The sequence below is a fragment of the Hoplias malabaricus genome, chromosome 2, assembly GCF_029633855.1.
Source record: "Hoplias malabaricus isolate fHopMal1 chromosome 2, fHopMal1.hap1, whole genome shotgun sequence".
In the NCBI taxonomy this organism is placed as follows: domain Eukaryota; kingdom Metazoa; phylum Chordata; class Actinopteri; order Characiformes; family Erythrinidae; genus Hoplias; species Hoplias malabaricus.
Genome location: NC_089801.1, coordinates 31,760,855 through 31,777,186, shown reverse-complemented (window position 1 = coordinate 31,777,186; position 16,332 = coordinate 31,760,855). Strand labels below are relative to the sequence as shown.

The 16,332-nt window shown below is 39.7% G+C and overlaps 1 protein-coding gene across 4 annotated transcripts in view; it reads left to right on the top strand.

Moving 5' to 3' along the window:
* Nucleotides 1–16,332, top strand: part of abr (ABR activator of RhoGEF and GTPase) — a 145,929-nt gene that overhangs the window by 37,377 nt on the left and 92,220 nt on the right. For 2 of the 4 annotated variants that reach the window (XM_066658591.1, XM_066658592.1), the window contains exon 2: nucleotides 15,183–15,358. In XM_066658591.1, coding sequence (XP_066514688.1) covers nucleotides 15,183–15,358 — 176 coding nt within the window. Of the gene's footprint in view, nucleotides 1–9,929; nucleotides 10,072–15,182; nucleotides 15,359–16,332 lie in introns of those variants that run through there. The other 2 variants (XM_066658594.1, XM_066658596.1) reach the window with 2 other exon arrangements.

Here is a 16,332-nt window from a genome sequence, read left to right as displayed (position 1 = left end):
TTAGGACCTTTGATACGATGCACTTCTTGATTTAATTGTTTTCACTCCCTCTACTTTTGACTGAAGGCCATGTTTTGCACTCTTGTAATCAGGCTAATTATATCCAGCTAATTAAAAGCCCTTCAAATAGCAGTTTCCTATCAGCTGTGCTCTTTTACAACGGTGAAAGAAACGAAAGGAGGGCATCTCATGTTATGAAATTGTCTGTTTTTTATTGTGACCTTTTATGTCAGGTCTGGCTCAGAGCAGACTGACCTCTTCTGTTAACACCCCGACAGGCGACAGATGATCATTTTGACACAGTTTTTGTAACATGTTAAAAAAAAAGTCACATAACCTATAAGCTTAGGACTTAAGCCAGTGTGCAACCAAAACACACTTGGGATCATTTGTAACACAAATCTTTTATTTTTATTTTTACTAATCATATTTGTAATGTGGCGGCACAGTGGCGCAGCAGGTAGTGTCGCAGTCACACAGCTCCAGGAACCTGGAGGTTGTGGGTTCGATTCCCGCTCCGGGTGACTGTCTGTGAGGAGTTGGTGTGTTCTCCCCGTGTCCGCGTGGGTTTCCTCCGGGTGCTCCAGTTTCCTCCCACAGTCCAAAAACACACGTTGGTAGGTGGATTGGTGACTCAAAAGGGTCCATAGGTGTGAGTGTGTGAGTGAATGTGTGTCTGTGTTGCCCTGTGAAGGACTGGCGCCCCCTCCAGGGTGTATTCCCGCCTTGCGCCCAATGATTCCAGGTAGGCTCTGGACCCACCGCGACCCTGAACTGGATAAGCGCTTACAGATAATGAATAAATGAATATTTGTAATGTGATAACAACCCACATGATTCTGTATTAATGAGGTTAGTTATTAGTTATTAAGGACTGTGAACAAGAAGTGGTTGAATTCCCATGAAAGAACTTTCCATTTTAAGATTGCAGTCTTCCAGTGAATTAAATCCAATGGATGAGATGGAAAGATGTGTATTTGGAATAACGAGAGGAAGAGAGCAGCAGGATGGATCAATAATTTCTCCAAATAACACAAATCCACCACTCTCTGTCTCTCTCTTTCTTTCTCTTCCCCAGTAAAATAAGGACTCTACGTTGTGACCCTTTTCTGTATCATCACGGCATTGCACTGTTATCTTTGAGTAATTGGGTTTTATAAGCTGTGTGGTGTTGTTGCCATGGTAACGGTGTGGGCCTGGTGCTTGTGGCATTTGAGAGAGGCGTCTCTTATCACTCTCAGCAGGCCTAACTCGCATCCTCAAAGCGAGTCTGTCTCTCTCCCTCTCAGTAACAGACACACACACACACACACACACACACACAGGATTTTCAGGTATATGCAAAGGCTCCATGTGAAAAGATGCTAAGTGTTTTTTTCAGTTTACCAGTTGTTTGGCCAGCAGGTTTTGCTCTGACCCCTGCACTTGGATCACAGGCAACTCCCCTGCTTCTCTCCAAATGTCTGTGATTCCCAGTCCTAGCTCTGGAGTTCCCTGACCCTGTATGTGTGTGTCATTTTTATGAAAGTGGTTGTAAGAGGAGGAATGCTCAATGAATGGAGCTAACCAAATATTGTTTTTTTTTTTATTCTTTCACACAAAGTGTGTATAACATCTCTCTCTTTTTCAGGCTTGGGGCAGTAGGATGCTAGCATTAATGCTACAACTACTGAGTCCTGAGACAATTACAGATTAGTAGTGGCAATGACCAATAAAGAAGCAGTGAATGTACTTGTGAGTGTATATATAAGCTATATAAGTTACAACATAAAAGTTTTTACATTAAACACAACCTGAAAAACACAGAAAAAAACTGGTCTAAGCAGTAGAGCCCAGTTGTGAGTTGGCTAGATAATAGCTCCCCTAAACTCTAATTAGGACACCATTCTCGAGCTGAAAACATTAAAAATATAAAGGGCAGTGCTACTCTGGGACAAGAGCTGGGAACCACCATTCTACACCGTGTAAAATATTTTGAAATGATCTCCCTGACTCCCCTCTCTGTGGTGGTGTTGTCAGGTGTGTATTGCCATTAAATCCTGTTTGAGGTTGAAAGATTTAACCAAGATATTTTGTGACAAGCACTGCAATTTATATTATAAATTAATCACCAGCCGTTTTTTCCTTTGTCATGACAACAAGCAGATAAGTTTGTGAAGCTTGAGGCCTGAATGTTGAATGTGGGGGTTCACAATCTGTTATTAAATATTCCTTACATTTAAAAAATACCTTGTGGTATAGGTTTAAAAATGATTCCTCAGTTGGCCATAATTGTTTTGTGATATGACCTTTAAAAATGGAACTTCATTGTCCACTCTCCATATGCTTGGGGTGATTTACTGCCGCTTGTTATCTGTGAGATTGCTCTCTCTCTTCCTCTCTCTCCCTCCCTAGACATGCATAAAATCCCAACATATCTCACTTCATTAGCATGACAGAACCATCTAAACTGTCCGAGTGTCTTTATCAGTCTGAGAATGCTGATCAGCACACAGAAAAATACATTTCGTTCTCTTTCTCCTGCAAGCAGAGATGCTTTGAAGCTGAATGGCGGTTTGCCTGAATGTTCTGATTTCACTGAAACACACTTGCACAACATAATCAGGATTACAGAATAGTTTTATTAATCCTGTAGCTCGTGGTTCGTTTTAGCAGCTGAGAATAATGAATGTTTTTTCCAGCTCTGTTGGTAACTAAGTTTAGCCCTGACTTAAACAAACAGCTGACTCACTGAGGACTTATGGAATGAATTAACTCTGTTCTCTAATGGCGTAGACTCTGTCGGGGAAGATGTGTAGATTTGACACACTTTTCAGAACAGTATTGGATGATTAAAGATTATTTATTGTACTCTGAAAGTACAGAATCTTCCGGTGCTGCTGGACAACTCAATTTTATATTATTTTTCTGTATTTGTAAATGGATATAATGTTATCATTCTCCACAACCCTAGGCCTGGTGGATCTTATCAGTTTGTTTAAATAAATATCAGATATCATTATCAGCCCCCAGTTTCTCTACTTGATAGACTGTTTGTATTTGTGGGAGAGAGAGGGCAGGAGAAATTAAGACAGGTATGTGTGTGTTCTGATTACTGGGTGATTATGTAGAGTTTGTCTCAGATGTATAAACAGATACACACACACACACACACACACACACACACTGTTAAACCTCTGATTTATCTGCCAAGGCTGTAGGCCAAACACAGTCATCAATGAGACAACTACATAAACTAACTCTCTCTCTCTCTCTCTCTCTCTCTCTCTCTCTCTCTCTCTGTCTCTCACATACACTCTGAAGTGGTTTAAACAGTCTTGGAAAGCTTTAACAAGTTCTCTCTCTGTCTGTCTGTCTGTCTGTCTGTCTCTCTCTCTCTCTCTCTCTCTCTCTCTCTCTCTCTCTCTCTCTCTCTCTTCAGTTGTGCTGCAAGGCAGTGTGAAGAATAAAGCATCTGTTTGATACTAGTTGAAAGATTCAGGCCTTTGTTGTATCAGATTATTTTTGTGTGTTCTATGGTGTGTGTGTGTGTGTGTGTGTAGCAGCATTGGTTCATTCTCTTGTCTTTTGAGTGAAGCACAGATGGTAAGGACTGGCAAATTTGTCAACATCCCAAAAAAACTCCCACCCCACCCCCATTTCTTCTTCTTTATTTCATCCATGTCCATTCCTTTTGCTTTGTCTTTTTGCATTTTGTGGCTCTCAGTATCTTCGTAGGAGGAGCATAAACATTATCATTAATGTATGAGATGTAACTGATTAAGACTTAACTGGAAAATTAACAATTGATTGGCCAATTCTATGTGTAAAAAAGTCCATTTCAGTTAATTTCCTGTAGGTTCCCATGTGATTTGTGGGTTTATTCCTATGGTTGAGGAACATTTTGGAATCGGATACATGAAGATGCTGTAGTTGATTTGTTTCACTAGATATACCTATTAAAATAATTGTCATGTACACTCTCTCTCTTTCTTTAATAATAGATACTTTGATGGATTGAGTCCTTCATTTAAAGCTCTCCAATTAATGACTAATGACAGTCTGTTGCCTAAATTTGCATCACTATTCCTTAATGTGATGACATTTTAGATCAATTCATCACTCCAAGTATTTTCTAATTATGTAAAAAAAAAAAAAAAACGAGAGGAGCAGTATTTTACAAGATTACAGGGGTATTTTTGTATTCTTCTGCTTCTTAGTTTCTGTCACATTACCCCCCCCCCCCCCCCCCCGGCTTCTGCTTCTGCTCCTTCTCTCCTCTTTCATTCGGGTCATAATGAAGTCCCCAGTGAGACACACAGGGACCCCCGTTACCCCTCTGTGTCTCACACACCAGATGAGACACACACACACACACACACACGCATGCATGAATCAAAACGAGACAGATATTAGAGGAGACTCCACTTCAAAAGGGCAGAGAAGGACATTGATCGGGGCTCTGTTCTTGGTTCATTTCTTACAGTGGGGTTAAGCAGAGAAAAACAGAGTGAGAAAAAGAGAGAGGAAGAGAGTTATGTACAGCTTCCCCAGAATAAATCATTAGAAAATAGAAAAATGCTGAGTACAGGACTCACTTTTTATAGATTTGCTTTTCTTTTTTTTTTCCCTTTTCTCTCTCACTCTGGCTTTTTTTCTCTCATTTTATCTCTCCCTCTATGTGCTTTTTTTCTCTCACCTCATATGTAAGAAAGCAAAAATCTACCACATGCTAAACTGTTTCTATGTGCTGGTTTTATACACTCTCACTGTGTTCCTGCAGGAGTACAGGTTCCAGATCAGCAGAGCTTCTCAGCACACAGTGGTTCAGTGAAGTACAGGGATTTGGAAGGCTGATCCTGGATCAGTTCTGTAACAGGTCTGTGCCCATTGGCTGTATGTCAGAGTGCAGTGGGAATTCTCCTCACCCAGCAGCAGCAAATTGGGTTACAGCCACTCAGCCTTGTACACACCAGAACACTCAGTCTGCTGCTGATGGCCAGGCCTGTCTGGATGTGCTCTGCATAAACACACACACCTAAACACAAACATATGCTCCATCAAACACTTGCACATACATGCAAACACAGATGTCACTTATTTTTGTGGTATGTTTCAAAATGTAGTCGGTGTATCCACCCCTTCGCACTGTTGGCATTAATTGTGTTTACCATGGGCTTCTAATAGAGATACAGACGTGTGTGTGTGTGTGAGAGAGAGAGAGAGCGAGAGAGAGAAAGAGCCAGACAGAGAGAGCGAGAGAGCTATTCATCAATCATAGTGTCAGACATCGCTGCTGCAACTGAATGTTTGAAACTGTGTGAAACACCAAAAAGCCCTTTAACTGCTGCTGGGGCTTTTTGTATGAAGCATCTACCAATTTGTTCACTGGGGGGGTGGTACCGTTCTGTAAAAGCTCTTCTGTTTTGTTTTCCTCTGAAGATGGTACTGTACCATTTTATTTTTGGCTGATGAGGATGTCAGTTTACCCATTTACAAGTTCTGACACTTTTCAGTGGTCCACTGGGAGTGAGAGATTTTTTAGCCTGTACATAGCTGCAGTTGAGGGATGTGATTATTATACAACACAAGGTCCAAGCCATCAGCTGAAGACTAATGAGTTGCATTTAAACAGATCTTGCGTTAATTATTTATCGCATGTTTATTGACTTGGTGATAGATTTCCTATAAGAGGAAGTGTGTTTATCTATATGTTCTTCACACTGATTTCCAAAAATGACATTCACTGAAGTTTTTTTTATGAGATTCCATTTTAGCATCTTAATAAATTCATTATTTAATTAGTTGAACAAATATTTTATATAATTATAGTTAATTTACAGTGTACTTGGCTTGCTGTGTTTTTTTTTCTGTTACTATTAATCTACTTGTCATCCTCTACCTTGCTTTATATTATATTTTGCTACAAGATACTCAGTGTTTTCAAGCTTGTTTCATTACAACATTAGATCTGATTTAGTTTTCTATTGGATTTGTGCCATTTATACCGTCATCAGCAAGCTCCCTCATCCAAACCTCAGTCTCCCTCAGCATTTTAGCAATTAACCCCAGATTACATTAAACAACATTTTCCTACATTAATGGCTGTCGTAATTGTTTGAATCATGTAGCCAAGTGTGTGTGTGTGTGTGTGCGCGCGATTCAGCGGGATAGCAGCCAACAAACCCTGAATTTTGAGACTCCCCAGACACACCAGAGACTGACAGATGAGAACATTTATTGCCCTTGAGTGCATGAAGCTGACTAATGACACTAGTCATATCTTAAAAAGATTAAAACTATGCAATGTAGTAGTTGTTGTTGTTATTGTTGTTTCATTTTGGCTGCTCCCTAAAGGGGTCACATCGATCGCAACTGTGACAACCCACACACAGTTTGTCAAGGTTTTTATTCCTGATGCCCTTACTGACACAACATTCTCCTCACTCTAAGGCTTGTGCCCAGCACCAGGGCAGTGGAAATGAATAAAAAAGGGACACAATGACTTAATACTAACCCAGACACCCGTGGCCCTGGAGCTGTGGGGAAGTGATGCCAGTTGTTAATTTTTTTTTAAACGACATGTTGTAATATGCTATCGTCATCTTATTATTTTCTGCTTAGTCCATTTCAGTGTCCTGATTTAAAAAAAAACAACAACAAACAAAAAACAAAAACCCAAAAGTGTGTGAAATCACTGTTTACCCATTTGCATAACTGAAGAAGCTATATTTGGCACTTGAATTTAGTCAGTGTGACTTATCTTGTTAGAAGAACTATTTTGACAGATGCTGTGGTTTTACATCAAAACCAAGGCCTTGTGTTATGCCGGTCTTTCCTGCAAGGCAGCGTGGGCAATGCTGGTGTTTGTAGCATGTGCTGGAAAGCAGCCCCAGATGATTTGTTCCATTTCCAGCCACCCCTAGTTAAACATGTTCAACGTTTAGCTCAGAAATAACAGCTCGCGACCTTCTCCATATCCTCCTCTGTCTCCTTGTCGTTCAACCATTGATTGCATAAAAGTGTTGTCATGGCAGCCCTGTTCCTCTCCATGGCAACCAGCAGTTGCTTGACAGTGAAGGGTCTAAATGGGGGGGCTGGCTGTCGGTCAGGACTTACGAGGCTCTGGGAGAGTGATAATATTGTGTTTGTGTGGTGATGGGAAGTGACAGGACCCTAACATGCTTTACTTAAACACTGTGGTGGCATCGTCAGCACGCTACCCATAATCCTTTTGGCAGACCTTACACAATCCACTTCACCACAATGTGTCATGGCTCATCAGTGTAAAGGATGGAAAAATGCTAGAGATGTTTCTCTACTTACTATTTGTGTGTGTGTTTTTTAATGGATGTTAATCTTTGTGTATTCAGCATTGACGTTGACATGTTGAAGGTTGACTGCAACAAGCTAAGCATGAAATATATTATTTTTATAACTTTTTATAACTAAAAATGTCATAGGTTTGATTATTAATGAAATTTAAATGGACTGTGCATGTGGAGGTGTGTTTTTTGTTTTGGGATGGTGTCTTTGGAGAGGGAAGCACATGCTAGTAAACTCAGCTCCTAGTGCCATACTGTGCTCACTGATGCCCAAATGACTTTACCCATGCATGCACATATTTAACAATACCTTTTAGACACACACACACAAATGGTTTTAAAGTGTCTCCATGAGTGATTTGTGCCATTGTTGTCTGCTGACTTATTGATTTATGTTATTTTGTGCAGATGGAAACCTTTTCTCTGTCTATGAGGAAGCAGGAATACATTAATTGCTCAAATTGGTTTAAATCATAACCTTAGAAGGTTTAAACACCATGTGTTTAACTGTAGAGTTACACACATACAATATCAATAGCCATTTATAATCACCCATTCATATCATCTGAAGCTATTAAGTCTATATTAAACTATTAATGTATATTAGGTTTTAGACAGTTTTGGGAAATTGCAAATTGAACTAAACCATGGTATTAAAACCCAAATGCGAGTCAACTAAACCACTAAACCATGTGTTGATTGTTAAACACCTTATCTTCTATATTTCCACTGTGAAATTGTCTGTAAAGGTTTCTATGAGCTCACATGAAACCAATGGCACTGAGCAACCATTTTCTGAGCCAGTGTAGCTATGTGTGGCTTTAGTAACTGGAAAAGTGAATATGGAGTTAGAGTTATTGCTGGAATGCAGGTGTAGGGTGTAGAGTCCACATAGCACTGAGCATGCCTTAACTGTGCCAGTGGGGCTAGGTATAGTTTTTGATCACCAGGGAGACCAATGTGGATCTACATATAGTATAGTAGAGTTGGATAGGTTTGTAAAACAAGCTTGGAGATGGAGTCTGTGACGCCAGCCCTCACTTCAGAGCCTTCTTGAGGTGTCGTGGTCTTAATTCAGTAAAACACCAGAGAAGGGAAGTATGAACACAATTGAACCAAAGGCATCTAAATGATCCAAACACAGGACATGAAGTCACAAGTTGTGAAAATAAACGCACAGCGAGAGAACAGAGTCTGTTGAAAACAGCTACATACCTTTGGTTTGTGCAGTGGAGGAATTGCTGGCACTCGTTTGACTCCTTTATCCATTTTACCACCTCCTGCTGTGTTTGCAGTTGGTAAAAATACCACTAGGTATACACAACCTGGATAAGGGCCTTAAACCCAGCGTGGTGCATTGTTCTGACAACTGGCTCACAAAATATACAGCCTATATCACTTTGTTTTTTTTACTTATTAACTTTATAGTTTGAACGCTAAATAAAACAGGACACAAATGTAACAGTGTACCATTGTCTTGTTTGGTCCAGATCAACAAAACCAAACTACAGGTATGAAAACCTCCTTAAAAACACCTCAGCTTTGTTGAGGAACCCAGTTCGTTTCATAAACTGTGCAGAGAAACTACAAAATATCTTTCACAAACATGAGTTTCCTCACTTGGGTGTTGAGATCCTGACCCCTCTGCTGTTCTGGAGAGTTACAGCTTCAGGCACATTTTGTTCCTAACACTGGCCACAGATGCTGTAAACATTGTTGTGTGAGCTGTGTAGTAAACCCAGTAAATGCAAATGCACAGAATCACTAGTTTGGCGATGGATATCAGGAGCATAAAGGTATGCGCCTGCCTGTCTGCATGTGTGCCTTTTCTCTTATCTCACCTTCATTGGCACATGTCTGTAGCTATCACCATGAAAAATTTTGCTCTGGCCCAGTTTTTTTTTTTTTTTCCTCAGCCTGGTTTTGTTTCAGTCGACTGCATTCATACTTCGCGTCCACATTTATTAAAGCCTGTTGACCTTTCAGAGCTGCAGTTGGTGACATTACAGTTGATCGAGAGCTGAACAGATGTCAGCAGCTGTGCACATTTCTTTGTTTGTGCTTGGGTACAAGAGCATTAATATGGTCAGGAAAGTCCAGATACATGAACTGACCATGTGTTCTATTTTATTATTGTTGTTCTAATGTCCAGTTTTGTTGCCTCACTGTAAGATTGTATTATAGAACTGTGTAAAATAAACGAATATCAGTGAGAATGGAATCAACAGCATTTTAAAAGTTTTGAGAGAATAAGTTACAAGTAGGTTCCCAAATTAAAGGTACAGAATATGTACCCTTGAGAGTACCACCACAGTGACAGTTTGACATTAATTTTAATTAGATTTCTGTCTGTTCTATCAGTTTAGCAGATTATATCTATAGGAAAAACAATGCCTACTAACCGTAATAACTGAAGTATGATCTGCAGTTAGAATTGACCAAACTCTGTGGTGGTGTGCTAAATTTATCATGAATTTCTAAAGGTGTAGAACATTTCCACAGAACACACCTAGCTTCCCTGTAAATGTTTACCTCTTGGTCACTTTGAATAGAATTTTCATACATTTGAATGAACACCTTTCAAGAGTTTGTACTCACTACACCCCCCTGTATGTTGTGTGTGTTTGTGTGTGTGAGAGTAAATCAGTCTACCTGATGTTCCTGAGACTTCCCCATCCTGAAGGGAAGCTCTTGCCTTAACGGACATATGGCTTTCTTTTTCGAGGCTGCGTGTGTCCTCCGCTCCTTAATCTCTCACTCTGGTAAGGTGTGTGTGTGTGTGTGTGTGTTTGTGTGTGTGGGATGGTGAGTGTTTGAGACAGGAAATAAACTGCAGTGTGCAATTATTGGATTTATATAAATTGGTAACACTTTGTGTGTAATTTGCATTGTTAGTGTCAATGGATTTGTTTATCAAAACCTAAATGAAAGTTTCTTTAGCTATATTAGTTTAGAGCTACTTTTTCTTACCTCATGTTATGCATTACATATGTAGACGTGTTTTATTAGCTCTATTGGACAGACCTAATATTGTCTCATAGTGAAAGGATGGACAAAAACATTTGATCAAAAAAAAGGTCTATAGCAGAGTGGAAGTGATATTTGTGAGAGTGTTTTTGGTGTGCTAGGTCCTGCATGCCTGTTAGTAGAAGTGTAGTAGTGGATATTTGCACAGTGTTGTGTGTTTTTCCCTTCTTAGCTTCACTCTGGTTGCTGTAGGTTTAGGAATTTTAAAGCTTACTGATGAAAATGAGTTGCTCCGGATTCTTGAGCGTTTTGTGTTGTGATTGATGTGGCATCTGCATGTGCATAATAAGCAGCTGTCTCTTAGAAGACGATGGACATGGACAAATTCTAACAAACACACACACACACGCATGCACACTCAAAAGCTCGCAGTGCCCATTTCTGTTCCTCCTTCTGTTTATGAACAATAGCCTTGTGTTTTAAAAGAGTCATGGCATACTGTAGCTCTGGTAGCATAGAGTCTACTTTAATCTCCAATATGTCACTGCTCCATTTGTACTTAGACACTTCTTCACCAGACTGGCTTCTTTTGTCTGTTCCTCTTCACTATACCCTTACTTTTATAGTGTTGTCAAGTGGTAGTACAAGTCAGTGTCTCTCACCTACACAAGTGTTGGTTGAGATTAGTGCTCGACCGATATATCGGCCGGCCGATTAACCGGGCCGATTTTTGGCATTTTTGTGCAGAAACGCAGTTCTAAGCTCAGTGTATTTTATTTTTTTTTTTACAGGAGGAATGGTATATTTGAGGGAACATAATTGTTTGTACGTTCCTGCCTTGCGCCCAGTGATTCCGGGTAGGCTCGGACCCACCGTGACCCTGAACTGGATAAGCAGTTACAGACAATGAATGAATGAATGAATTACCAGAGAAACTCATTTGTAACTTGAGCTGTGTAGTCTTATAATGCAGTAAGCTGTCTCCAGCATTTGGAGACATTTCCATCTTAAGTGATCCAAAACAGCAAAAATAAGTCAATATTACCCACCTATGGAGCTGGAATAGAGCAATATCCTCATTTCAGTTCATGCTTTTTAATGTTTGGCGTTCTCTCCATTGTCTAAAAAAATCCAGATGCCTCTGCTATGAGCAGAGGGAGAGAGAAACACAAACAGAGAGAAACTAACATACCGGACTGAGACGCAAACAGATTAGAGAGCAACAATTGTGAACTTTGCCTTTAAGAACCCTAAGATTAGGTCATTAATAGGATGGGGGTATTAAAATTCAGTACATTTTTTGGGTACTACAAAATAAACGTATATCTCTTTTTGTATTGTTTCAGCAATAATTTTACATCTAATCACAGCCCATGACTCACAATTCAGCTTAAAATATAGAAAAAGCACTTTCTAAGATCTTAATTTGTAACACTTCAGAATCCACCTTCACAAAGCTTCATATTGAGAAACTAACAGAAGACATTTACAGTCAACATAATGGCATTTTGAAGGAGAACATGGAGCAGGTTTGTGGTAACTCTATAGCTTAAACCATGCAGGCCATTTGGGGGTGAGTTTGAAAGTGCAGCGGGCAGATGGAGAAAGGGGGTGAAAGAGGCCCAGTGGCTTACAGTCAGCCCATTTCCTGCTCACCAGTTAAAAAGAAGAAATATCCTTTCTACCACTATCATACAGTATTAATGAGGGCTCCATCGTTTAGACGTACATATGCAACCATACATGCGTTATTACACAAAGCTCAGGATGTACTGGGCATTGTAATGGTTGTTGAGGTTTAATAGCTTCATATCATGTCTCTTTCCCAGACTTTGCTACAGAAATGTTCCTCATTTCTCATTATAATACTGAAATATGGCTCCTGTGTTTTGCAAATTCACTGCTGAAATGACAGGTTATAAATCCAGGCTGCTGCCAGAGAGAGCCAAACATTTACTGTTTCAGTAAGCTGTGATATAAAGAGCCAGAATGGAGTGATGCATTAACCTCATATGAGAGGCATCAATCATGAGTGAAGACTATACGAGGAGTGTATTTCACCAGAGAATCGTCTATTCACTCCTTGGTTTGGAATGTCATGTACCCTCAAGGTCCCTGATATGTTCTGAAAGATGCAGCATCAACACACTTGACACACAGTGTATATGAACGAGGATAATAGACACCCAACCCACATTTCCCTACTTTTAATCGGATGACATCCTGATAATGTCAGAGAAATGAAAATTTGTATTATTGCATATAAGTAGTTTAGAATTTTTTGTGCATTAAAAGCTTGCTCTTTGATTGAGAGAGTTGACTGTGACCATGAGGTAATTTGTCTAAATTGTCATTTAGGAATTTCTGACAATTGAAAACTAGGAGTTTATAATTAATTCGGTCAGTAATGGAACTTATAAACTAAAGACTAATTTTAAATTTTAACCACATTAATTGTTAAAAAGTATGGACAAACACTGACTCTTTAAGCTTCACAATAATTACATTCATGAATGTAGTTTTCTGTAGTGTGTGTGTGAATATGTGTGTATATGTATGTGTAGTTTCTTTGTGCAGGGCTGCAGCATCATATGTGCCGTGATGAGTTTGTAGGAGTTTGCAGTTTCAGTGGTTGTCAGAGTAACTAGCCTCGCAGACACCGGGGCCTGGTCGTCAGGCAGGGTTTTGTTTGTTTGCCCATCTGCGGCCACGTGGGAGTGTGAACACAGATTCACACACACATTTTTACTTTTAATTTAGACAGGTCTCCTTTGGATACAACAAAACCTGCAATTTCAAACACAGTCCTGAGTGGTTCTTTGCTCCCAGAATGTTTTTATATTTTCATGAACAATCTGCAAAAATTGTTAATTCACACACAGGCACCACCCCAGGCATGTTTACGTCACCATTTTCTTTGAGTGTACCTTATAATCAGATGGCTGCATATATAAATATTTAAAGAAGTAAACAAATATGATTGTTTACACTATATATTAACAGCACCTCCCCCAGGGTGCGCCACCCAATTTTTTTTGGAATCACTGAAATGTATTGGTAGGTATAGGACAGCATTATCTAATGTACTCTTGCTTGCCTGTCTGTTACTGTAGTTTTTGCTTTGCTAAATCATTGCAATGTTCACCATCCTGTGAACTCCACCAGCCTGGAGCTGCCCATGTTTATAGTCTGTAGTCTGTTATTCTGCTTGAGCTCTGCCCACACTTTTCCCATGAGGGTCTTTCTCTCCTCTACAGAGACTGCTCACGGGTGACGTTCTTGTTGTTCATATGCATTTAGAGTTGTGGTAAACTGAGAAATTGATGCTGCTGACCCTGTGCTCTTGCTGAAGCCATGTATGCATGACCACCTTCTCAGTCTCTGTTTTGCTGCTGATGGGGCTCGGCCTGACAGTGTATGATTTTGAAACCACCATAAACACCTTCTGTTAAATAATGTGTGCTCTGTACTTGTCTAACAGGTCAACTGGGTCTGTTTCTCACACTGCTCATGAGTTGCAATGAGACTCCAGTGTCAGATCCTGTTGTGACTTCTCTGCTCTTTCTACACGTATTCCTCTGAAGCTGCAGTCTGTTGCTGTGACGCCTTCTCCCTTATGCTCTTAAGAAGTATTTCCTTTGGAAAGTAGTTTGTTCCTTGTCCTCTTAGAGCATAGTCTGGCTTTTTCCTTATTTTTTTCGTACTCTTTTTACCCTTTTACTGTACAGATTTTTTTAACTGAAAGAGTGCACCTTAGGGGAACATTTGGCCTGTGGGAAAACATTGTGCTGATATAAAATAAGTGAGTGAAATGTTGACAGCAAGTGATTGCTCTGCATTCGTACTGAATGCCCTGAAACGAGCCCCATGAGAGCATATTACTTTTAGGTGTTTGTGACATGGTGATGCAATATGAACTATGGTTATTGTGAGCTTAATTAATTTATCATTCTAATAATATGGTTTTAAATAATATTTGTAATATAATAGCATGACATAAACATCTAAATATCAAGGAGTGTAATGTGAGAAGTGATTTACTGAACCTTTCCATCGGATGGAAATATCATGCAATTTTATGTCCACTCCAAATTGTTCACAATCTTAATAAATAAAATGTATTGTGATGTTTTATATTGTAGTCTAAAAAACATATTTAGAGAAAACTAACAAGCTAGCTTGTCTCTCTCTTTCTCTGTTGTTATTGTCTGGTTTGTTTGTTCTTCTGGCTTGGATAATATTTTAGTAAGTCATGGACACCTCAGGATGAAAGAGAACTAATATTTTGAAATTCAAAAAGCTCCTCACTCCCTATATAGTGAAGTACATAAGTTATTAAACTACAATATACACGCAGCTAGCACTAGATTTCAGGTTCCAACATATGAATAAATATAAATGAGTGAGGGAGTGCAGAGTACTAATTTGGGATTATCATCTATTTCTCTCGTGCATTGTGGTGTTTGCCTCGCTTGCTGTGGCCCCCTACTGGACTGGCAAGATAATGCAGCCATTTGCGTATATGTTTGGACCTGGATATTTTCAAAAACAGAGACGAAAATCTCTGTTTTGGAAATTAAATAGCTCTGTGAGGGCGGGGCCTTAGTTCCCCCTCCTCATGTTGTGTTTAGTTTTGCTTCAGAAGAGTTGAGGGCTGTCAATCACAGTTTCTCATCTGAACATTAAGATGAGGCCCAGACAAATGTGATTGATGTATTCATTATATTTCCATTGAAAATGTGCAGGATGTTCAGTGTCACATTCTTTATTAATCACATGTAAGTACTGTTAATACTTAATACTAAAAAACTGTGAGTACTGTAATGTGATAGAAAGTATTGTACATTTTTACTAACACACATCCTCTGTTTGAATGTTTGCTCACAACTTGTTTCCTTTGTTCACCTGCAGACTTTAACTACAACACAGATGGGTATGAGGGGGATGGTGCAGAGGACAGGAAGTCTCAGGATGGCTCAGAGACTATGCCCTTCATTGACGAGTCGCCTACCATGTCTCCACAGCTGTGTGTCCGACCTGATGGTGAAGCTGTTTCTCCTACACCTCCAGAGGGTCTGCTGGCTGGGGTAAGAGTCTGTGTGTGTGACATTTCTGACCTTTACAGTGCATCCTATAGTCAACTTCACACTAGACAGTTATGACACCTGACACTTGTTGGAGTAAACCTTTATAAATATTTATGTAGGTTTATACCAGCTAAATGTTAGCCTTATGCAGGTGTTCTGTAGCTTTGTGAATGATGTAAAGTGTTACCTCTCAGCCAGTTCAGTAAGATATTCCTAAAACAGCAATGATTTTTCTCTTGGACTGTTGTACATTTGATTGTGGCTTAGTTTATGGAAGTAGAGCTGTCAGTCCTGTTTATGACAGGGGAGACTTTTTATTTCCTGTTCATTGCGTAATAGCATTTTACCTAAACTCTTACATAAGAAGAGGCAGTGAATATTTTTGTTGAAAACTGATGAAGTGAGAAGGCACACTGGCTGCTGTTGAAGTATTTAGGTATTTGAAGCGAGTGATAGGATTGGATTTGAGGTTTCTGGAGACATTAAAATCGGATGTGATGAATTGCCGTGTCCAGAGACTACAGCTCACTTGTGTGCACTAGTTTGCAAGTGTGTGTGTGTGTATGTGTGCATTGCATGTTTTTTCCCCCCACTGTGTTTTCATGTAAATGTCAAGCAGGAATCCTTAGCACACTTCTCTTTCTCTCTCTTCCATTTTCTTCCATTCCTTCTCATGCCTTTTTATTTCTTTCTCTTTATTCCTCTCTTCCATCTCTCCACCCTTCTCTGTCCTTGCTGACACTAGCCTGACCTTATCCATCGCTTTTTAATATGCTTTCCTCAGTGCAATCTGAGCCAGTGTTAGTTTTCCATTTGGACCCTGTGTGAATGAGTGACCCCTGCTCCTGCAACTTTATACAGATTGTATTCATCTTCTCTTTTCACACCGAGCGATTTTAACACCCATCCTGTCCTTCAGACCCACAGTGAAAAGACAGCAATCTCTTCAGATAAATGTTAAAGTTCATTCCCAG